This window comes from Kwoniella shivajii, chromosome 11 (genome assembly GCF_035658355.1).
Source record: "Kwoniella shivajii chromosome 11, complete sequence".
Lineage (NCBI taxonomy): Eukaryota > Fungi > Basidiomycota > Tremellomycetes > Tremellales > Cryptococcaceae > Kwoniella > Kwoniella shivajii.
The window spans coordinates 1,416,170-1,439,310 of NC_085918.1; the positions used below are offsets into that span (position 1 = coordinate 1,416,170).

General features: G+C 44.8%; 11 protein-coding genes across 11 annotated transcripts; 7 read left to right on the plus strand and 4 right to left on the minus strand.

The window, feature by feature from the left end:
* Positions 1-63: 63 nt before the first annotated feature.
* On the plus strand, positions 64-1,904 carry IL334_007933 (uncharacterized protein; the record flags this gene model as incomplete). The annotated part of the gene is made up of 7 exons (XM_062939622.1): positions 64-373; positions 553-621; positions 677-773; positions 844-1,051; positions 1,122-1,136; positions 1,280-1,685; positions 1,804-1,904. 7 exons carry the CDS (start codon positions 64-66, stop codon positions 1,902-1,904), a joined length of 1,206 nt encoding a protein of 401 aa, XP_062795673.1.
* Positions 1,905-2,241: 337 nt separating this feature from the next.
* Positions 2,242-3,233, minus strand: IL334_007934 (uncharacterized protein; the record flags this gene model as incomplete). Its single annotated transcript, XM_062939623.1, has 3 exons — positions 2,242-2,320; positions 2,596-2,902; positions 3,083-3,233. 3 exons carry the CDS (start codon positions 3,231-3,233, stop codon positions 2,242-2,244), a joined length of 537 nt encoding a protein of 178 aa, XP_062795674.1.
* Positions 3,234-3,991: 758 nt separating this feature from the next.
* Positions 3,992-5,234, plus strand: IL334_007935 (uncharacterized protein; the record flags this gene model as incomplete). Its single annotated transcript, XM_062939624.1, has 7 exons — positions 3,992-4,013; positions 4,093-4,124; positions 4,195-4,238; positions 4,382-4,483; positions 4,552-4,642; positions 4,781-4,974; positions 5,120-5,234. 7 exons carry the CDS (start codon positions 3,992-3,994, stop codon positions 5,232-5,234), a joined length of 600 nt encoding a protein of 199 aa, XP_062795675.1.
* A 653-nt stretch (positions 5,235-5,887) lies between these two features.
* Positions 5,888-6,781, minus strand: IL334_007936 (uncharacterized protein; the record flags this gene model as incomplete). The annotated part of the gene is made up of 2 exons (XM_062939625.1): positions 5,888-5,974; positions 6,029-6,781. 2 exons carry the CDS (start codon positions 6,779-6,781, stop codon positions 5,888-5,890), a joined length of 840 nt encoding a protein of 279 aa, XP_062795676.1.
* Positions 6,782-7,744: 963 nt separating this feature from the next.
* On the plus strand, positions 7,745-9,382 carry IL334_007937 (uncharacterized protein; the record flags this gene model as incomplete). The annotated part of the gene is made up of 7 exons (XM_062939626.1): positions 7,745-8,025; positions 8,088-8,121; positions 8,175-8,237; positions 8,357-8,482; positions 8,548-8,666; positions 8,728-8,916; positions 8,974-9,382. 7 exons carry the CDS (start codon positions 7,745-7,747, stop codon positions 9,380-9,382), a joined length of 1,221 nt encoding a protein of 406 aa, XP_062795677.1.
* Positions 9,383-9,767: 385 nt separating this feature from the next.
* Positions 9,768-11,694, minus strand: IL334_007938 (uncharacterized protein; the record flags this gene model as incomplete). Its single annotated transcript, XM_062939627.1, has 5 exons — positions 9,768-9,996; positions 10,069-10,732; positions 10,835-11,143; positions 11,248-11,502; positions 11,571-11,694. 5 exons carry the CDS (start codon positions 11,692-11,694, stop codon positions 9,768-9,770), a joined length of 1,581 nt encoding a protein of 526 aa, XP_062795678.1.
* A 799-nt stretch (positions 11,695-12,493) lies between these two features.
* Positions 12,494-14,248, minus strand: IL334_007939 (phosphomevalonate kinase; the record flags this gene model as incomplete). Its single annotated transcript, XM_062939628.1, has 5 exons — positions 12,494-12,681; positions 12,733-12,859; positions 12,911-12,967; positions 13,026-13,724; positions 13,781-14,248. 5 exons carry the CDS (start codon positions 14,246-14,248, stop codon positions 12,494-12,496), a joined length of 1,539 nt encoding a protein of 512 aa, XP_062795679.1.
* A 399-nt stretch (positions 14,249-14,647) lies between these two features.
* Positions 14,648-17,417, plus strand: IL334_007940 (uncharacterized protein; the record flags this gene model as incomplete). Its single annotated transcript, XM_062939629.1, has 11 exons — positions 14,648-14,765; positions 14,816-15,510; positions 15,563-15,687; positions 15,740-15,847; positions 15,902-15,928; positions 15,978-16,067; positions 16,121-16,418; positions 16,475-16,549; positions 16,598-16,711; positions 16,765-17,190; positions 17,241-17,417. 11 exons carry the CDS (start codon positions 14,648-14,650, stop codon positions 17,415-17,417), a joined length of 2,253 nt encoding a protein of 750 aa, XP_062795680.1.
* A 339-nt stretch (positions 17,418-17,756) lies between these two features.
* On the plus strand, positions 17,757-19,259 carry IL334_007941 (mannose-6-phosphate isomerase; the record flags this gene model as incomplete). The annotated part of the gene is made up of 4 exons (XM_062939630.1): positions 17,757-17,897; positions 17,955-18,201; positions 18,281-18,781; positions 18,847-19,259. The coding sequence occupies 4 exons, from the start codon at positions 17,757-17,759 to the stop codon at positions 19,257-19,259; spliced, it is 1,302 nt and encodes a 433-aa protein (XP_062795681.1).
* Positions 19,260-19,860: 601 nt separating this feature from the next.
* On the plus strand, positions 19,861-21,369 carry IL334_007942 (uncharacterized protein; the record flags this gene model as incomplete). Its single annotated transcript, XM_062939631.1, has 8 exons — positions 19,861-20,020; positions 20,069-20,137; positions 20,193-20,289; positions 20,351-20,552; positions 20,611-20,625; positions 20,677-21,106; positions 21,167-21,263; positions 21,321-21,369. 8 exons carry the CDS (start codon positions 19,861-19,863, stop codon positions 21,367-21,369), a joined length of 1,119 nt encoding a protein of 372 aa, XP_062795682.1.
* A 446-nt stretch (positions 21,370-21,815) lies between these two features.
* On the plus strand, positions 21,816-23,132 carry IL334_007943 (uncharacterized protein; the record flags this gene model as incomplete). Its single annotated transcript, XM_062939632.1, has 4 exons — positions 21,816-21,986; positions 22,041-22,245; positions 22,294-22,573; positions 22,625-23,132. The coding sequence occupies 4 exons, from the start codon at positions 21,816-21,818 to the stop codon at positions 23,130-23,132; spliced, it is 1,164 nt and encodes a 387-aa protein (XP_062795683.1).
* Between the last annotated feature and the right edge of the window lie 9 nt (positions 23,133-23,141).

Below are 23,141 nucleotides of genomic sequence, written 5' to 3' on the forward strand. Positions count from 1 at the left end.
TATACGATATCATCAATATTGATCATCTCCCTATCATTGATATACCTATTGAGCTCCCAAACCATGTCATTCATCTCTCCTACTCCATCGCTCAATGGGATAATCGAGAAGTTTCCACTTGGAGCTTCATTTTCAACTTCGACCTCGGCTACGACTACGACTACGACTTCATCCTCAGATGGAACTTCAGAGAAAACTCCTTCTGGCGAAAACAAGACTCTTGATCAGGGTGAAACCCTGTTCACTCCTATTAGAATAGGTGATATTCAATTAGATCATAGGATTGTCATGTGTCCTTTGACTAGACACCGTGCTAGCCAGCAAGGAGTTCATGGTGAACTGGGTAAAACATATTATGGTCAAAGAGCTACTAGTGAGTTATCGTCAACCTTATGAGTCTGTTTGTAAGTGATGAGGGTGCGAAGGGGTACTTTCAATCGATGAAGTGTGGCGACGAGAGTGAGGAATGAGGTTTTGAAAATTACTACTTGCATATAGGATGAACGGTCAACTCTCTAGACAAGGAATGCTGACAGCCTCACTCTGAGACAGAAGGAGGCCTGATCATCACTGAGGGCACGATCGTATCTCAAGAAGCAGGTGGAGAAGCGAATGTACCTGGTATTTCCGTCCTGCACCCGACTGCATATGAGATATGAGCTGATTTTTTTGGTAGGTATATACTCTGATGAACAGGTTGAAGCTTGGAAGGAGATCACTAAAAATGTACATGACAAAGAGGGGAAAATAGTCTGTCAACTTTGGTCATTGGGGTGAGTGAAAAGACTCTACACTGAAGATTGCGAAATGAGTCGATCCAATTACCGATTTATTTCACCTTAGGCGAGTAGCAGATCCATCACTAGTCGAAAAAGTCTATTCACCCAATAATATCCCTTACATGTCGACTGAAAGAGGACCCCACATGCCAGCGTTGACAGTGATGACTGAAGATGATATTAAGAGATTTGTGAATTCCTACAAAGAAGCAGCGAGGAATGCTGTACGAGCTGGATTTGACGGTGTGGAAATACACGCTGCTAATGGATATGTAAGTGTCCATGTCATCTTCATCCGTTAGAATGGATCAAGGGAGACTAACGATGATTCAATGACATTAGTTGATTGATCAGTTTGTGAGTGAATTTTCCGCTGTCGCATTGCAGGATGCCAACGTGCATTCTCATCTAATCACCATTCACACTATGATTATCATTGTATTGCTCAGCCGTTTCCATGGACGTTGTACTGATCTATATCGTTATCAATACTCTTTCAGCTGCAAACCAACTCCAACACACGAGAAGATTCATACGGTGGATCGTTGCTTGACAGATCACGATTCCTCTTCCAAATTATCGAATCAGTCATCTCTGTGATTGAGGAAAATAAAGTCGGTATTAGGTTATCGCCTTATTCGACATTTCAAGGAATGAGAATGATCAACCCGTTAGAAACCTTCCTTCCTCTACTCGAAGGAATCATGAATAAACATCCCAATTTGGCTTATATCCATGTGATAGAAGGAGATCAATCTGGAGATGACACGAAAGAGCTCAGACAAGTGGTGATGAGCAAAGGGAATGGAACGGGATATATCTCTGCTGGAGGATATCAAGTTGATCAAGCTAGAAAAGTGGTAAATCAGCATGGAGGGATGATAGGATTTGGAAGATATTTCATATGTGAGTTGAACGTGTTCTTTTTCATATCATGATTCGTAGTCAGTCGCTGCGAGTAATCGATAAAGCGTGATGGACAGATAATCTATAGCGACGACTGAACTTTTGATATATCAAATAGCCAATCCAGATCTACCTGCTCGTATTCAGAGTGATTTGCCCTTGAGTGAATGGGACGAATCTACGTTCTATACTAATTCAGCTGAAGGTTATATTGAGTGAGCACAAGTTCAGATCAGTATATATGGCGTTGCGAAGACAATGACTAATTTGTCAATGCAGTTATCCCACATGGGGAGAATTGGACAGAACTGTGGAAAAACTGAGATCAGTGTCTCGCTCATCAGGTTCTGAGACGAGTCAGTAATACAAGGTAGGTTCAGCATGATAGAAGGGTGAATACACGTGCGCAATGACGATTCCGTGTGATACAATGCATACTTGAATTCTCTATGCAAAGTGATCGTCTCTACTGACTCGAGAGAATTGATGTGTATCTGTATTTGTTTTCCATTCGTCTAGATGATATCCATCTTCTCTGAAGGTGAAAGGAAGCCGATCAAAGTTGGACTTTAAGATCTGACAGGTCGGTTTGAGATCCTACTGGGATACTGTGTGGTGAAGCTTGTTCGAACGCGCTGTGGAGTGAGAACTGGTCAGCACGGAGTTCAACCGATTGATAATAAGTCTTATGCCAGGATGGGTATGAATAATCGCTGATGAAAAAGTGTAGTTTGCGAAGAGAGACTTGAAAAACCAGATTGAATCATTCTACTGCTCGCAAGCGGTCCTTCATTCCCGAGTTTTCACCGTCGCGTAGCCTTCTAGCCCCCATTTTCCATTCTTTGTGGAATACCAGCGCTTCTCGCCCATGATGTCTCTCGCAAAGACGTGACCTCAAATTTGTGCTCACCTAGGATATCTCATTCTCCATACTCTTGGTCTTTCAGCCTCTTGGAACAATAATTTAGTTTCAGCAGCTTCTTTAGTCAATTCTAAATGTTTATCATTCCTTTCCGTCCATACTTTAGCTTCGGGTGTGATTTGAGTCAATAATCTTGTGATATAAGGTAATGATTTGTCTTTTGTCGATTGCGAAAATGTCTCTGGATCTAAAGAAGGTGATGTTGTGGAAGATGAAGGTGAAGGTAAATAAGGATAGATTAACACTGTTAATGTTGTGAGGATCAAGGTGTTTCGCCAGAATGGTGTGAAGAATGCTATAGCAAGTGGGGTCAGTTTTGATTCAATGAAAAGGGAAAAGTGATGGCAACGTTGGCATTGATACTCGGAACGTGTTTCACAGTCAGTCCTAGATACCCTCACTTATACCTTGCGTTCCATCCTCATGTCTCTTTCTGAATCACGCTCATCCGCTGTAAAAGTATACATTCACTCACATTCAGTGGTATAAGCATCATCTGGACCTTCGGCATGACCATGATGAGAATCATCATGACTCGCCTTTGCGGGAGATGAAGTCGATATCGCCCTTATGGCTACTGATTTTCTGATCGAAGAGGTAGGACGGGCGATTGATCTGAACGACATGCTGGAAAGAATAAGGGGCCTATAACAAATATGATGTGATGTACAAGTCGTTTCAAGTGATCAATAATCGTCGTTGAAATCATCATTCACTTCATAGGTCAACCGCTGTCATATACGCACTGGCCCCCTGCGGTGTTTTAATCGGGATTATAGTGAAGTGGCACTAATTGATCCCGTTGATCGCCTGTCTGTGCGTTTGTTTCCCAAACATGGGTCTGTGCGTGTACAGTGGTGACGGACTGTCCTTTCGAGGGGGTCAGCAACGAATGGGCATCTGTATGTGACTAGCCATAGACAACTTTTGCTTCTCTACGCATACCGATACAGATACATACTCAGATATACAGGTGAGTCCGTTCAGAACACCTGATTCGGCTATACAAGAATGCAATTGGATGTTTTCTCTCATTTCTGCTCGATCACACCTTCCTCACCCCGTGCCTCAAAATAGAGATATCATAACCGTAATAACGTTATATGACATTTGCGTTCTTTCAAAAGACGCGTCTCTAACTCTTTCTTTCTATGTAAAAATAAAAATAATTAGATACGGGATTCCTAGATCTGATTCCAACCACAGCTATCATCTCGAAGAGTCACATATATCCGATCGAAACAAACAACCAACCAACCAGCCATCATCTTCGAGAGACAGTCGAGTCATTGGGTCATCAACATTACGCACAAATTACTTTAGAATAGAGAACACAATAAAACAGGACAGCAATTGAATACCGGAGTGATAGTAAAGGTGCATCATGAATATGCAAAGTATAAAATGTACGTTCCCCATTTTTGGACATGATGTGACGGAAATTATGTTGGAGATCATAAGTTTGGGCTAATGCAAGATGTACAGGTGTGGTGGTCGGTGATGGAGCTGTAGGAAAGGTTGGTTCGAGTTCCGCCGACTGCCTTCAATTACAGCAAAACCTTGGAGCTGATACAATAAATCGCTTAGACATGCTTACTGATATCGTATACCACCAATGCGTTTCCAGGAGAGTGAGTGGTATTTTCTCCTTGACATGCGTACCTTCGTATCGTACGATTTCTTGTAAGGCAAGCAGGAAGAGGAACAAATGAACTGTATAATTCTGGCGATGGCGAAGGGTGGAGACCATTGTTGACATCTCGCTTGTGCTCAGATACGTGCCCACTGTTTTCGACAATTACTCTGCATCCGTATTGGTAGATGGTAAACCGGTTTCTTTAGGGTTATGGGATACAGCGGGACAAGAGGACTACGAGTGAGTGCTTGATCCCACTTTCTCTACAGCAACCGTGGCTCTGCTGATAGTTCCTCGTCGATTTCCAGTCGGCTCCGTCCGTTGTCATATCCTCAAACAGATGTTTTCTTAGTTTGTTTCTCAGTAGTATCCCCTCCGTCGTTTGAAAATATACGCACAGTGAGTAACAAGTAGCATTTCAAGCAAAGGAGTAACCTGTGACTGACGAACTGGCATCATGATTCTAGAAAGTAAGTTGTAGCTTGTCCATGAAGGAACCCCTGTTAATCCTCGCTAAACCCCGCGCTGTTCGTTCAGTGGATCCCCGAGATCAACCATCACGCACCTGGAGTACCCATAATTCTAGTCGGTACCAAATTAGATTTACGTGAAGACCCAGTGACACTTCAACGGTTGAGAGAACGTAGATTTTCACCTATAACCTATCAAATGGGCGCTGCTTGCGCGAGAGACGTTGGTGCTGTCAAGTATCTGGAAGCAAGTAGTAAGACGTGAGTGATTCTTTGAGATTCCTGCGTTTTTTTTTGGAAAAGAAAATAGGCATTGGGCGCTACATTGAGGTTTCCCTCTGTACCCTTTTCCGCGTTACAGGCTTGTTCAAAACGGGTGCGCTGACCTGGTATACTCCCGCTGCAGCCAAAAAGGACTCAAAAATGTGTTTGACGAAGCTATAAGAGCGGTTCTCCAACCTACGGAAAGACCAGGTCCAGGAGGGACGAAGAAGAAGAAGAAGCAATGTGTGATATTATGAGCGGGTATCCGAGCGTTATAGATGATGTCTGAAACCTGGTATAGATAGGTGACTCGTGAGCGACATCAGCAAGGAGGATTGAGTGATCAAAACATTATCTCTATAGTATCTTATACTTTGTGTTTACTTTGTATAGTGTTAATATGCAGTACTCGTATTGTAATCACTAAGTTAGGTCTTTACTTGCTTTGAGACATGTCCCATCTAATGGAGCGGATATACCGCATCAAAGCTCGAATTGAGGGTGCTTACTTCAGATGGTCAGTGTCTCAAAGATATATTTACAACCTCAGTCATGTGATAATGACACTCATGAGATCTATACGCTCTTTCTTCTTTCCATTCTCACCTTAGTCTGAATGAGGAGCACAGGTCATTAGCTCAATAGCCAACCTCGCTGGATATACATCATACTTCTGTGCACTACCTAAAGGAATGAGTGGTAACCAAAAGCTTGATTGGTTGATCAATAATTACAATTCTAATGGATACTCATAACCTGGATGCAGGCTCAATTCGATCTCGGCAGGTATCAAGAGGGAGATCATTCCCTTAAAGAAGATGAATATGATAACGTTCGTTGTGGGATTACTGGTATTTGGCAACATATGACAAACTTGATATCATATATTGCCATGTTATGCTTCATCTGTTCATTGCCTCTTTACTCTGTCCTTCACTCTTTCCGAAGCGTCTTTCACTTTTCCTTGCGCATGCGTAGCTGCTCTTGTGAGACCTCCCTGCGATTTAGGAGTCAGCACAGTACATACACGTTATCAGGATTATGAACTCACCTTGCCTACCCATCCTTTACTCGTTAACCAACTGACAATCTTGGGTGTCCAAGCAGCTGTCAATCCAGCTCTAACAGGTAACAAAGCGGTTTTGTGGATAGCATAAGCCAAAGCCAATTCTGCCCAAAAAGACTTTCCAAACCATTCTTTTTTACCGTTTGTACCTTGTTCATTTTGTAATTTCGATTCTTCCAATCGTTTCTTCTTGTCAATTTCTCCCATTTCAATAGCTTCTTCCTCACCGTATCTTTTTGTTCGATAGAATTGGATGGCACTGTCGAATATGGGTCTTATACGTTCCACACCAATAGCATGAACCACCAAGAACGTGAGAGAACAATCTATAGTTGAAAGTATCGTATATATACCTAGAGCGTACCAACCGTATTTCTTGAACAAAGCTTTCAATCGGCCTGCTGCTGAGGTATTGGGAGGCAGTTCATCTTCTTCCGTTGATGATGATGATGATGATGATGATGATGATGATGATTGAGATGATTGAGAGGAGGACGATTGGGAAGCGGGCGGGACATTACGCGTCAAAGATGTAGAGCTGAATGCACGTATCGATATAGGATTTCGTCGAATTACTAGTGAAGTGATGGGGAGTTGTTTACTGTTCAGTTGCTGTCTAGCGAAGATATTGGAAGCGGTACGAGGTAATGATGTTCGTAAAATTGGAGTGGTTGATCGAAGTGTGGTATTCCTAGAACTTGAAGCCAGCGTCGAGCGGAGTAGGGGTAGTGTGGACATCTTGCGGCTATACGATGTGTGAGTCAATAGCAGGCTGTATCAACACATGTAATGCTTGTTTATATATCAGTCATCAAATCATCATTCCTCATCCACTCGAATAAAAGGTAGAAAAGTATCTCCATCGGCAGTGTCAAAAGATATTCGAAATTCAGTGCGAGTAGTCCACGTGGATGGCCGAAGTAGTCATCCATAGTTACGTAATATATATGTCTTCAGCACGTGCCTTTCGTGAAGGTGACTTATAAAAACATCCCTCGATGTTCTTGGCATCTTTGGTGACAGATATAAAAGCGAATAATTGAATAGATTTTCTCTTGATGGTATCTCGTATAAAAGTCGAGACAATGATATCGAGGCGACTGTCTTTCTCCCTTGATCATTCCACTTGTAGTCAGGAATGTGATGGAATCTAGCTGATCATCTGTTCAATTGATCATCGTCATCTTCCCATTCTTTCACTTGCAATTGATTCCCCGGTGCCAAGAGATGAAATAACATTGCCAAGAAGTGATTCGAATTCTGAATACCCTTTGTTTCCTTTCCAACCTGTGGCTTTGCTCCCTCCCCCTTCTCTCGTCTCTCGTCTCCCTCCCTCTCCCCCTCTACGCTGTCATCTGCAACTTCTCCCCTTTCTCCTCTCTGTTTCCCCCTCTATCCTCATCCACTCCCTCCCAATGATCACACGCGTTGACATAAGAACACATCATTTGGAAGGGGCGATGCGTTGTCTTGGCAATGTGTGTTGTGTTTTGTTTTGGTATGTTTGAGTAGTACTCGTAGCAGTGTGAAACGATCAAACAAGACTGAACAACGGGAATTGATACATCTTACTTTTTTTCACTTTTCCACTTTCGATTCTTCATTGCTTTATCTCAAACGTTTTGCTGTTCTGTTCTCTATTTTCATTAAACTGACCTCGATCTCTACTTTATCCACCTGCTAGATCATCTACCTACTACCATGTACTCTTTCATTCCTCTTCTCGCTTTACTACCTTCATTGGTAAGGGGTCAAGTAACGGCTACTTTCCCCAATGGAGCTACCAACCCCGATCAACCAGAGTTCCTCCCTATCGGATCATATGTCAACGAAACTTCCCTCTCGAGATTGATGTCCATCAATGGTGTCGATGATTTCTGTCTTTGGGGTCCTCCCGATCAGAGCGGTGCTAAAGAGAACGAAATCGGTAATGTAGAACCTATAGTCGTGGCCTACTGTACCAAACCCAGGAATGGTGCTAGGTGAGCACATCTGCCTGGACCCTCTCTAAAAGCCTAAGACTGATGAACTCTGATCCTTGTAGACTGATTCCTGATGGAGCTATTACCGCCGCTCATGTAAGTATCATTTATTTCTGAAGTGTGAATACTGCACTGACCTATTAGCACAGTTCATCAAAACCCCTCTATATGTTCAAATTCACGGTTTCTGGGACGGTACCAAGGTCGGAATTGTGAGTGAGACCTTTTCCCAACCATGCGACAAGGCTGACACCATGACGCTACTGTTCTCTTAATTGGTTCCTACCATTTGTCCTTACTCGTACATCACTGCTTTCTCTAATTCATATAGGTTGAAGGTGATGCCGGTGGTGAACTCGATCCTCACGGCGCTGAGAACTTAGGAAACCCTATCGGTGGTAATGTGACCTCGAATGTCGAGGGTAAAGACGTCTTCTACGAGGAGTGGATGTCTTTTGTGAGTTCTAATCATGCCACAACATAGTCGAGTATGCACTTACGCTGATTCAACCTTCACGACAGATCTCTTATGACCAATTCTGCGTACGAGTGTGTACCGCTGAAACCGCCAACGTCACTGCCGCTCTTCAATGTGAACACGAGCTTGATATCATGGGTTGTCAATTCGTCATGGCTATTGAGTGAGTCATTATTCCCTCGAGTTCATCATGTGTGAGATTCAATGCTGATTCCCCGCCGCAGAGACTTTTATCAAGAAAACAACACATTCACTTCATGTGACGGTGAAGCCGCTGCTCCTCCAGGTCTTTACCCTCAAGCCAACGGTTCGACTTCCACCTTCAGACAACGATACACCGGTACATACTCCAACGACGGTGGTGTCGGATACTTTACCGTTGGTCAAACCGTCACTCCTTCTTCCGTCGCATTGTAAGTCATTGTATGATTTTGCCAAAAAATTCCAAAGCTGACCTACTTTGTATTTAGCTATCCGGCAACTTCCAACTGTGTGACTTACTCTACCATCTCCAACGGAGTCAACACTGGTGACTGGGCAGTAACAGCCACTCCTTCCATATTGGCTTCAGGATCAACTGTAGCAGCCGGCAACGTCGGTACCACTTCTCAATCCAAACCTTCAGGTGCATCCGCCACTGCTGCTGCCTCCGGATCATCAGCTTCAGCTTCTGCTTCTGCTTCTAGATCAGGATCAGGCTCCGCTTCTGGTTCAAGCGCCCCATCAGCAAGTGGCTCAGCATCCAACGCTAATGCTGCTGCTTCCGCTTCAGGTTCAAGCTCAGCGGGGATGATAACCGTTCAAGGTGGATCAAACGTTATTGTCGGTATGGGTGTAGCCGTCGTTGGTATTTTATTAGGAGCAGTCACTCTTCTCTAAAATCTACACTAGTGGTATGACGAACAACTTAGTTTATGAGTAATCAAACGTTAATGTTAAATACGCTTTCAAGTTCAAGCATCATATGGACCTTTTTCAAACTGTTTCATCACTCTCTTTTCCGTTCGTGTTTCTCATCTCGTATATCCTCATTTACCCTTAATGCATCGCATGTCGTTTGTGCGTATTGATGGCAAGTGCAGTGTGCAGCTGCACTCCGGCGATTGGAAGACACTACCAATAAATGGAGGAATACAATACATCCAGCGCATGAAAATATGACAACTACTCAAGCGAGACTAAGGATACTGAATGATACTATATTTTGAATCTGAGAGAAATATCGATACAGGACTTGAAGCATTGTCATGACGAACGTTGTTGATTAGTGTGAATTTGAGCTTGAACTATGACCGATCGAACTTCCTAAACTACTACCCTCTGATACGCAGACAATAGGGAAAGCACCTTGTTTGCCTAACATACTACCTTCACCCGTAGTGGTGGAAGCAGAAATAACCTCTGCTGTTCCCCATGCGTCGTCGAACAGACGCACAACACGGAGTCTCATTCCTGGGCGCAGATCAAGTTCGTCAGGAAGAGAAGCTTGGTATCTGTTCATAAAAAGTCGGTCAGCAAGTGATCTCTGTCACTGTCCCAGGATCGATTACATTCGTCACACTCACGGCCATAAAACAGAAACTTCCATTCCAGGTTCAATCCATCTTTCACCTAATTGGTTTTCATCTTTGACTCTAGGTAAGACTGTACCTGTACTATTTCTGTTTCCTGCTGTCATGCCTGCGCCTGCCGCTCCTGCGCCGAACCCCGCTGCAGCCGCAGACGGAGCGATTAACCCTTCTGTAGATTTGGTGTGACCATGAGCACTTTGGGAATAAGCGGTTTCGCCACCCATAGTAGGTGAACTTCCATTTCCACTATATCTACCGATCAAACCTTTTTCAGATGTGTTCATAGGTTGTTTACCATTTCCTCCGCCGTGATTAGAAGTGAAATAACCGAATATACCTTGTTGAGAAGTTGAATTGGGTCTAGCTTGAGATGCGGCGAATGAAGATACTGAATCTCTTTGATGTTGTTTTCGTCTTTTCTTCATACAAATTAAGAGGAATATCAAGAGTGCAAGTAATAGTAATCCACCCAAGACACTTCCAACGATGATTCCTGCTAATTTACCACCTGTGATCTTGCTTGACCTCCCCGCTGTGTCATTCGCTGTTGTTCCTGTGGGAGAGGACGTGGCGGTGGCTGTGTTGGGTAATGAAGAAGAAGAAGAAGCGTTCGGCCGTACGGGTAAAGTATATCCACACACAGATACATCTGTTGAGCCTATAGCGGTGAAGAATTGTCAGCATCAACCATACCGCATCTCCTCACTACCTGAAAACCCCCGTCTAATTATCGACTACAGGATAAAAGTCATTCGCTCACCTTGATAACAACAATCATCAGGATTATCATTATTACAATAATCACATAATTGATTTGTTGAACTACCAAAACCGCAATTCCCTTCATTACTTTCACCACTGATACAGCTTTCCGTGTTGTTCGTAGCCAACGTAGTCCAATTTGTACAATCGGTGAAATCTTTTACTAGCTGAGTGTCTCTTCTACCTTGAGTCAAATCTGAACCAGGACAAAAAGATGATGAATTGACAATGGAATATTCGGACGAAGAGTATTCAAGACATGTTGATTGACAAACCATCTTCATTGATGTAGCTGCGGTGGATGAGTCTGCAGTGAAGTCAAGCGTAAGCTATCTTCTTTGTGCCCGAGAACAAGAGCGGCCATCCTTGGAATGGCGCAGTGATGAGATACGTCGAGAACAATTTACTCACTGTACAAAGCGGTACAGCTCAAACTGTACATCTCATTAACCCACATTGAGCATAAAACGGTTCTTTCCCATCTGATAGTAGCTTGACTGGCATTGCTGCATCCCAGTTGATCGTTACCGAACTTTGTATTGGTGAATTGATAAGGATTTGAGAAGTAAGCCAAAGCGGCGGCGTCGAACGTAGCTACCGAATTGACATTGGTGAAGAAAGGGAATGCGTTGGACAGATTCGCTGGGTTGAGGTATGCGTATTGGTCTATATGCGGGTCAGCATAGTGTCAAGGGATAACAATTGGAGAGGGCGGAGGCGAGGGAATAACTCACAAGCAGGACAGGCTACACTACCCAGTAATCTCAAACAACCATCTTGGATTTGTTGAGCTCGAATTTCTGTCCCACTGAACAAAATCCCTACTAAACCAAGTAGAAGCAATAACGATTCCTTCATCTCAAGTATGAGTCAACTACTAAGGAGTCTGTTCCTGATCTATCTTCGATTGGTTTCGACAAGATCGACGTTTTTTTATATCGTATCTTTTGTGATATTGGTCACTTTTGCGCTTCAGTCCTACTTTGACCACGATCGAGTAGATGCTAGAGCTATTCGAAAGGGATGAGGTTGAATCTACCTTTGCAAAGAAGATACAAAGATGAATTCCAAGAAATTCATTATGAATAAAAAGGTGGGATCATCGTCAGACTCTCCTAGTCATCCTTCACCATTCTGAGCATTTGTTCGTAAGCTATCACAGGTCATCGACACAGAATCAAAAAAAAAGGTACTTTAGCTTCGTACTATTCCCGAAATCTTGCTTTTTCCAACGGGGGCTCAAGGACAGAAGAGGAACGTCAACTGGAAAGTTAAAATCTCATAACTAGGTATATTGGTAACGTAAATTCACCTTCCCGCGTTCTCTTTCTTCCCTCCTCAGTCTTCAAAGTCTTCAGCTGATCAACTGGGGGGTGGAGGGAACACCGAGGGAAAAGAGATCATCTTTTTCAGGGTTTAACCACTTTATGAATTAGACTCTACGAGTATGGCTTGGCTTATGCTTGGGCCATAGAGTGAAAATCGAGTGGGATACATGGTCAGTGGCGTTTCTATACTTCTTTGCAATAGTAAGATAAGAATCAGGTTTTAGCCGAACAAGTGGAGTTGAAGGATGTAGGACTACGACTGTGGGATGATGAACGGTCAGGATGCATATGCAGTTGTATGGGGTTATTTCCCACCTGTCCCCGCCGTACTACCTTTTCAATGCTTCCTTCAAACCTCTCACTTGATCCAGCTTCTCGATCCTCAATCCCTCATCACTCTGTCTAGCTAAGAGAGGACACACGCTCATCTCTTTCCACCCTGACCATAAATCGTCCACGCGTGAGGCTACTGATGGGGTATCTATAACCAAGAGGTATAAAGCATCGTATCCTCCAGCTACAGCACGTTGTGTCAGCGAAACAAAGTGCAAGAAGAGTTCTGACTCACCACCAGGTACACCGCCGCCTATGACTCCCGGTAACTCAGAGCAGGCATCTAATAGTCTAGTCTGTTCAGGAGGTTCTATGGGTACTCCTGATAATTCGGACATCTTTCGAAGGAGGCTTCGAATTGTCTATGGGCTAAATGAGCTCAATTCTTCAAACGTAAACACAAGTATACGCACAAAGAGAGTCTGCCTGATCTCGTACAGTAACGCCGCCATCATCGCATTGCTTTTGTTCTGCGATGCAGGTCAGCTCATGCCGTTTCTACCTCCAGGATACCTGATCCACACTCACATCTTCTATATGCTTGTCCCCCATCGACTCCAGCGTCTTCTCATACCCATTATCCCCCTCCCTATTCACTAAACCAGTTAACGACTGTTCCAACTGCATATTCGCTTCATTCAATTCTGCCCATACATTTCCAGCTTGTTGCGGGTTCTCTTTACGCCATGATAAGACTTTACCGACGAAAGAGGGCGTATCTGTCCCTGCGTCTACATCCGCAAGTATCAATCGCAAACCTTTTGGTAATCTAAAGGAAGTGACATCTTGATCCCATTGTGATGGAGCCAATCCATCCATCAAAGTGTCTTCTTCAGAAAGTTCAAGGGGGATAGCATCTATTGGTCTGTCCATTAGAGAAGTGAGGAGGGAAGGTGAAAATCTGCGATAGATATGTGTACCGAAAACAGCTGATGATATATCGAATCCACTACCGACTTTCCCCTGAGCCAAACAATGTACGAACTGAGCGAGTGAATGTAGTGTTTCTAGGTCATCTGATTTTTCCAATTTATCTGGATTGGCCTCTTTGTGAGATAGATCTAGGATTTTCAGGTGGACGAGGAGAGATGCAACGAGAGAAGTCACAAGTGCAGCTGATGACCCTAACCCAGTTTTGTTTGTCTGGGATATCGGTCGAGGCAGGTGAGTGAAAGGTGGAAGAGATGACAATGAGGTGATTTTTGTCGGAAGGGATAGCGCTGAGAGCTACATAACGTGTGAGCATGCGCCTTGATTGCATTCTAAGGGAGAAAGGAACGTACCTGTTCTCGTTGAGAGTAAAAGTCATTGTCTGCGAGTACTACAATATCTAGGCCTTCTCCATGGGCTGTAAGTCTATTGATCAACTCTTCAGCAGCTTCTTGTCCTCTGTTATGTCCCGTCTTAGCGAGTGTCTCATACGCCAGAGTAAGAGATTGGAATAAAGCCAAGTAGATGAACTTGTTCTTCCCTCCATCCTCTTTGTTTTGCTCCAGCCTTAGCGCCTCCTTCTCCAGCAAGAGTGAATATGTCCAGGTAGATGACTTCGCGGGGAATTGTCCGGCTCGTACTGAGATGATAGCCTTGCCTGATGATGACGAAGTTGAAGGAGAAGGTAAAGAAGTGACCGTTGAATAGAACCTTGATGAAGTGGCTACTACAACGCCCGAGAACGCTCTATCCAGGACTAAATAGCCTCCTGCAAGAAGCACCTTCCCGGGGGAGGAGATTGTTGTTCTTTCTGGCTCCATCTTGAGGCTAAGTTGGTGTGGATGAAGTATATTGACAAGAGGGAAGAAGCTCTTTTTTTCCTCGTCAAATTCAGTTTTTGTTGATGAAGGATAGACCGTGCCTTCCCAAGCTGTGGTATAACGCCACGTGGATACAGCTAGCACACTGACAAAAAAGCTTCCGTAAATCTCGGATATTCAGTTTATCGGTCTCAAGCGAGATCTCTTATCTGTTACCAATGAAATCATTCATTCCTCATGACAGAAGAAAGAAAGGAGATGGAGCGAGTGATGCTCTGAGAGACTGATAAGTACTGCTATTTGCCCTGTTACACGACAAGCAATCACGTCGTATGTAGTTAGAGCATCACACACTTGACATCAACAGCTCGACACCACCCAAACAGTGAACGCTCCACCATGTCTCTCCCCAGTGGGAGTGTTCCCATCCCTTCTGTACCGGTACCTGCTCCACAAGAGGAATCTCAATCCAAGCGAAGTAGGATGATGCAAAGCTCGTTGGAGCTGGTGTTCTCATGTGAGTGTCTTGAGCCAAATGTAATGACACCACCGCTGACCCATACATAGACTCACGACATCAACAACTTCGATATGGGGGATCGGCACCGTCGTTCATCGAATCATCATCTTCCAAATCACCTTCAACTGATCAAAGAGGGAGTGGACAATCGGGAGAAGAAGAAGAGATAGAGGAGCGGGACGTATCCGGAAGGTGGGCAGATATAGAATCTGCAGCTGGAAGAGGAAGGCGACAATCTGGAATATCACCAATCGGTAGAGATGAAGATCCAGAAATAATATTTGAAGAAGAAGAAGAAGAAATACAACCGGCGTCACATCATTATAGAACAGCATCGGATGAACCTTCATTCTTCCATTCCGATCCACTTCCAGCCTCCAGAGCAAACGATACATCCCCCATGCCTTCGAGTCAAGCTAGTCCGGTTATACCCCCTTCGATCGGAGGAAAGGGTTTGATCTCAATCAACATGTTCTCGCCAAGAGTGACGTCGTCGAATTTGAGCACGTCGTACGGGACTAGATCAAGTGGGAGTCAAACACCTCTCCCTGGGAGAATACCGAGAGATTTCAATGCTAGTGGAATCAGTCGGGCAGAAGATGTTGATACCGATGAGAGAACCGGTTTGGTGAAAGGTACAGATACTGGGTACGGCGCACTCAGTGATCGAGATGAAGAAGGGAATGTTAGGGTTAGACAGAAGCATAAATATCCTCAAGGCCAGAGTACCGATGGTCAGACTGTGAGTAAAGTTATACAGTAGACCTGTGATTGCAGCTGATGGATTTATTTAGCTGTTCAACGCTACGGCTGTGCTGGTTGGAATAGGGCTACTATCGATGCCGCTAGCATTCGCATACGCTGGATGGGTAGGAGGGACAGTCATGCTGTTAGGTTTTGGATGGCTGACCTGTTACACGTGAGTGATATCGTCCATCTCCTAATAAAGTAGATTCTGACGGGATGTACAGCGCCAAGCTGCTTGCGCATCTGATTAGATCAGATCCAAGCTTGATGGGATACACAGATATTGGCGTGAGGGCACTGGGACCATGGGCAGGTGGTGGAATACATGTTCTGTGAGTGGCTTCCCTGGCTATCAGAGTTTACAGCTGACATCAGGAGCTGAATAGCTTTTGCATGGAGTTGTTCGCTTTAGGGTGTGTTTTGTGATTCCTCCTGTATGTTTCTCAGCTAAGCCCCGTCTAGTGTCGCATTGATCGTTCTGTTTGGAGACACACTGAACGCTTTATACCCAAACATCTCGTCAAACACCTGGAAAGAAATTGGGTTTATCTTGTGGGTCGTCCCCTGATACCAGTGTTACGCGATACTAACGTCAAGTCATGTAGCATCCTACCAACAGCTCTTATGCCACTTCGTCTCTTATCCCTCCCCTCGCTCCTCTCATCAGTGTCCTCACTCCTCCTAATTCTCGTGCTGCTGATCGACGGTCTGATCCGTCCCATCGCACCCGGTTCATTACGCAATCCCATGCCGACGTCTCTATGGCCAGAGTGGGGCGGATCCAACTGGCTAGGTGGAATAGGACTGGTGTTAGCTGGATTTGGTGGACACGCTGTGATGCCTAGTCTGGCTAGGGATATGAAAAGGCCTGAATCGTTTGATAGAGTCGTTAACAAAGCTTTTGTGAGTGCACAAGTGTATATGACTGGATGGAGTACCTGCTAACGTTTTAAGTATAGACAATTGCCACGGCTATCTCGTTTATAGCTGGAGCTGCGGGATATCTGATGATAGGGCAGACTGTTTCGGATGAAGTGAGTAGGGTATATCACTACCTCAGGTTATAAACTGACGCCAAACAGATCACTCGAGATCTGATGCAGGATAAATACCACTATCCCCATTTGCTTAATCTCTTCGCTTTGTGGATGATTGTCATCAATCCTCTAACGAAGTTCGGCTTGAGTTCTAGACCGGTGAGTTCGCTTTGGAAGTCCGCAATGTTCTTAGCTAATGACCCGTGGTGAAGCTCAATATCACTCTGGAGAGTATCCTTGGCATATCACCTACCACCGGAATACACATCGAGGACGAATCGACTTTTCATACTTCTGAAGCAGATGAAAGTGATCCTCTCGGTTCAGGTACCAAGTCGGATCGAGGAGAAAGAAGGTTATCTTCCATGTCCATCGCAAGATCTCGTGCAAGAAGAGAATCAAGGGGGATGGGAGAATCAGATTGGTCGTATAGATCATTCCCTAGGAGACCAAGTGAAATTGCACCGATCAAGACCTCTTCTCCAAGTGAAGAGAGGAGAAACACTGTGTTACGAGTCATGTCGAGGACTGTAGTTACAGCTCTGTGCGTAGTTACTGCCGTTCTCTTACCTGGGTTTGGAAGGGTCATGGCTTTCTTAGGAAGTTTCTCGGCTTTCCTGATCTGTATAATTCTTCCAGTGAGTGCGGGACACGCTGATTTGGAGACACTCGCTGATTCATATGATAGCTGCTGTTCTACATTCGCTTGGCCCCTCGTTTAGACCCCAGTACGGAGTCAACACCATCCGCTAGATGGCACCGAACGGCGCATTGGATAATGGTTGGAGTATGTACAGTGTTTATGATAGCTGGGACTGTGTGGGCATTCCTCCCTGGAAGTGGACATGGCGAGCTTGATCCATAGATGGAATGCATGCGGAGTAAACTAGAAATTGCATTAAATTACAGGAATTTTTATTATCATCGATAAACATTTGTATGGCCTTGAGAACGAAAGAGAAAGCATGTATCATACTGTCGCTTCAGCAAGCATGCGCTACTCTTGCACGTCCACAGTTCTTTCCATTTCTGATCAAGCACCTGTACGAAAGAAGTCCTCGTCGTTGACAGAACGCCACCAAAAGGAAACACGTGTTCAAGCTTAAAAAAGTCGCGTAAACGCGACGAGTGTTGTAAGACCTTTCTTCTTCTCTTCTCGTTCGACCACTCTTGATCTATAACATCTACACAGCCAACGAGCAACATGCCAGGAGGAGTATTCAAGATATCACCGGGGGTACAGTCGTACGATTGGGGTAAGAAAGGCTCGGCGTCTCTTGCGGCTCAATTCGCCCAGACGTCAGTCAAAGGTTTCCAGATCGATGATAACAAGACTTATGCTGAGGTGAGTAGATCATCATTCGTTGGGGTCTAGAGGATTGTACTGATGAGACGTTGCTAGCTTTGGATGGGTACACATCCTAATGTACCATCAAAGCTCGAAAACGACCAACTCCTCTCAGACCATCTCAAATCAAACCATCATTTGATAGGAGATAAAGTATCAACTAAATTTGAAGATACAAAAGAAGGCGCTCTACCATTTCTTTTCAAAGTGTTGAGTATAGGTACAGCGTTGAGTATACAGGCCCATCCTGACAAGGCTCTGGCGAGAAAGCTTTTTGATGAGCGGCCAGACGTCTACAAGGGTGAGTGATACTTTGTTTCGGGAAGATGCTGGTATCAAACGAGCTAGAGAAGTGAGCTGATATTTGATCATACATGTAGATCCAAATCACAAACCAGAAATGGCAATTGCTCTCACTCCTTTCTTAGCATTCCTCAACTTCCTTCCTCTACCCATACTCTTGCTCAACCTACTCAGCGTGGACGAGCTTAAACCTCTTATCCCTTCCGAGCTCGTCACATCACTTGCTTCATCACTTACACTGCCTACTACTCGACCGCCCGACGCATTCTTATTCCAACCTAGCATCTCATCGCCCTCAACTGAGCAGAAAAAGATACTGAAGGATATATTCAAAGAGTTGATGTCGGCGGATGAAGATCTGGTCACTACTGCTGTTAGAAGTTTAGTTGAGAGGTATAAGAAGGGAGATGATGTATTAGAAGCTGAGAAGTCTGTCGCGGATCTAGCGATCATGCTTAACGAACAGTATCCTGATGATGTGGGAGTTTTATGTGTCTTCTTTCTGAACGTGGTGGAGCTGAAAAAAGGTGAAGCTGCTTTCTTGGAAGCTAATTCGCCTCACGCATATATCAAAGGAGGTGAGTTTAATCTACATACATATGAAGGGACACTTGACGCGAGTCATCGCTGATCACCAGTGTAGATATCATCGAATGCATGGCCACTTCCGATAATGTGGTACGAGCAGGACTCACACCTAAACTTCGTGATGTGCCTACGTTAGTAGAGATGTTGACATATGAAGCTGGACCTGGAAACAAGCAATTACTCAAGCCGACTTCATTTGGTGAAGACGATTCTACCAAATTGTACGACCCACCAATCGAAGAGTTCTCTGTCCTTCGCGTCGAATTGGCACATGGCGAGAAGACGTCTCATGAAGCGATTGAGGGTCCTTCTATCGCTGTCGTCACCGAAGGTAAAGGAGTTGTAGGAAGTGATGGGGATGAGTTGGACTTTGAACGAGGCGATGTCATATTCATTGGAGCTGGCGAGCAAGTCGACTGGGAAGCGAAGGAGAAACTGGAAATCTTCAGAGCTTTCGTAGAAGCTTAGTGTTGGCAGTAATGGACAATTTTATCTTTCGCTTCACGTTTGACTCACGTACTAGATGATATGCATATAGACTGGTGATTACACACGATCCCTCTTTGATACATATAGTGCTTTGTACACACCGTCAAGGATCATCTCGCTCAGATCTCATCAAGGGCGCGATGGTGTGGCAGTCAACCCATAGGACTTCTACAGGTCTCAACCGAGATTCTTGCTGTTCACAGTGCCAGCACCGTAGCCGCTCTGCGGATGTTATTTTCATATTCTTAAGACCCCACGTGCTTCTCAAAAGTCGTGCTGTGCATCACAGTATGCATACATAGTCTGTGTGTAACCTTTGGATAAGGGGAATGATGGGCTCACCATTGCCTTGATATACCGATACCGAGACGATAATGCCCGAGCTGAGTAATCAATGTTCCGCCTCCACCAAAACGATCGTTATCTTGTCCTGAATACCTATTGCTTAGTCAAAGCTTACAAATGATATCACACTGTTGTTTCATCCTTTATATGACGATTATATGTATCGGTCAAGCAGGATGCATTTAGAAATTTTGTCCTCCCTGCTTCTGCACGTTGACACGTACAGCAAAAAATCATGACGATTCAATCAGAACGGCTATTCGAGCCTATCAAAATAGGGGATGTAACCCTTAAGCATCGCGTGGTTATGGCTCCTATGACTCGCCTCAGAGCGGACAACGAGACGGCAGCTCCTAGTGCTATGTCCATAGCATACTACGCGCAGAGGGCAAGTGGTGAGTGATCTCAATGGACGCAAGGGGATCAGCTGATCATAGTGATAGATGGGGGATTGATCATTTCTGAGGGGACTGTGCCTTCTGTGGAAGGCAGAGGTTGGCCCAACAGTCCAGGTGAGGATGGCTTATTCTGTACCGTGACGCCGATGTTGACCTTCGGTGTCATCAGGGATATGGTCAACGGAGCAGATCGATGCATGGAAGAAGATCACAGATGCTGTTCATGCTAAGAAAGGAACGATATTCTGTCAGCTATTCGCGGCGGGGTGAGCGAGCTCTTTGATAGTGATAGGATCCCTGAAAACTCATCTCCTTGAGTTCAAATAGACGTGTAGCCAACCCAAGTATCGCACCCGTCATATACGCCCCATCAGATATCAATGATCCCACCCCTGGTGCCCCTACACCACCTCTCAAAGTTATGACTCGGGAAGATATCACCAAGAGTATCGCCGATTTCACTCAAGGAGCTAAGAACGCGATTGCAGCTGGTTTTGACGGCGTGGAAATACACTGTGCCAACGGATATGTAAGTCTTACCTCTTAGGGTATGTTGAAGATACTCATGCTAAGTGATCTGGGATTAGCTCCTTGACCAGTTTGTGAGTAACGACTTTACTTATCCACGAGTTATCCCCTAACATCACGCTTAGATCCAATACAACTCCAATCAGCGTAGTGACGAATATGGCGGCTCACTAGAGAACCGGTTCAGATTCCCATTACAGGTGATCTCTTCCATCTCATCAGCTATTGGTGCTTCAAAAGTGGGAGTTAGGATATCTCCATTTGCAACGTTTCAAGGAATGAGACCCTCTGACCCGTTGGCGGTGTTTATCCCTTTCACCAGAGCGGTTCTTTCCTCTACCCCAGGTCTAGCTTATATATCGGGATTGATGCCTAGAGCCAACGGAGCGGATGATCAAGCGAATCTAGTTGAGAACGATGCCTTGGATCCGATAAGAGATATCGTCGTTGTGACAGGAGTGACATTTTTCGTTGCAGGTGGATTTACAACACAAAGCGCCAAAGGACATGCAGAGAAACATAATGATCTCATCGCCTTTGGAAGGTATTTTACGTGTGAGTAATTGTTTTTGTCGCTTTTGCAAAGCACGCCAAGCATCCTTTTTCGTATTATAGCAAATCCAGATCTTCCACAGAGGATCAGAAACGACTGGCCGCTGGTCAAGTACGACCGAGACACCTTCTACACCCCTGGCAAGGAAGGTTATCTCGAGTGAGTCGTCTCTAGGCGTGTCGTGAAGCGGAAACACTAATGGCCGATCATACTCAGCTGGACAGAGTACAAAGCTATCCATCAGTTTGACGCTGTTTATCCCTAAGCTTTGGAAGGGAAATAAAGGGGGCTCCTTGGTTCTCATAGAAATATCAAGACAAGAGGTAGACTAAAAAGGTGATCATGCATATTTGCGCTTGAGCTCAGTATTGCCTGCAATTCCCAGCTTAGCTATTGAGTGGCAGCGATTCTTGCCTTACAACTGTCATTGATTCCCTGTTCCTGTACAGGACAATCTTTTGGAATAGAGACCAAGTGCCACACTCAATACCCCTTGGTGCATAACCAGTCTATAACTCCGAAACGCCGTCAACTTTCATCTTTCATCTTTCCAGGTTTATTGTTCACTTCTAATTTCAACGTTTATTTCACCTTTATCATCTGCTTACCAAGTCTGTTCTTCGCTCGACACACGTACAAAAGGACAAAGGTCCACATCGCTCTACTCGCCCGCGACCACAGCATCGAAAAGAGCAAGAAAATTCCTCCAATATGACTTCCATGGCAGCTGCCCTTGCAGCCTCACTTCCGGTTGCCGCGAGAACATCAACCCCTCAACCTGCTTCCTCAGCTCAACAACCCAAACAATTCCCTCAAAGATTAGAAGGTGTGGTGGACGTAGAAGCTGCCAGAGAAGTGGAAAGCGTACAGCTCAACTCTTTAGTGAGTATTCATGCTTTTCTCTCGAGAAGCTCCCTAAGCTCACAACGTAAATAGGTGTTCCTCAAAATAATGAAACACTCTACCGATATCCTCCCTCCACCCCCAGCTACTACATTGCAACAGGATCGAAATGCTCCTCCACCAACTGAACTCTCGTCCCACACCGATTGCTTGGGTGTATTGTTAGGCTTAGACTTGGATGGCGTCATGGAAGTAGAGGACAGTTTCGCTTTACCCGGTGGAGAGACTGGTTTGGGATGTGAGTTTTTTTTCTCGTTTCAAACGTGACTCGCTGACGTCGTCATAGCCAACTCGTATTCCGACCGACTCCTTACACATCTGCGTGAAGTGCAAACACCCGATTCACCAGTCGGTATATATCTCTCAACACGCAACGGTGGTTTCGCAACTCGAGTATCGATCGATCTGTTAGCTGCAGTAGAGAAGGTTTCTGGAGGAAGAGGAAAAGCTGTATTGGTGATCCACGATGCTAGTAAAGCCAATGGAGGAGATTTGAGCATTAAAGCTTACAGACTTGGAGAAGGTGCTAGGGAAGCTGCAAAGTTGGGTAAATGGGATGAGAAGACGTGAGTTTATTGAATTCCATCATTAATCGGAGTTATGCTGACATCTCACAGCCTCACTGAGAACGGAATAACCGCATCAACCCTTCTCTCACCTTTACCCATGAACGTAACATCACCTTCTTTGATCTCCGCTTTCCTCTCAACCCTCACCACTCCTTCTGCTCAACAACAACCATCACTTTCAAATCCCTCAGTACCGCTACCGCCATCATTCTCCGCACTTGTCAACCCTGCACCCACTTCATTGACAAATTACCTGCAAAATACACTTGATTCGTTAACACTCCATTCACACGAGGCCAACAACATCGCATTCTTGACTCGACAAATCGCTAGAGAAAAAGTGAAGCACGAACAAACGGTTAAAGATCGTGAAGAGGAGAACGCCCGTAGAAGGAAACAAGGGTTATCTGAATTCCCTTCTATTTCAGCTGAGATCAGAGGTGGAACAAAGGAGCCTAGTAGATTGGAGATGGTGTGTCTCGGTGGTACAGTCGAAGGTTTGGCTAAAGGCATGGGAGCTGAAGCTGGTAAAGGTTTGGTTAGGAGTTATCTTTAGGTTGGGTTT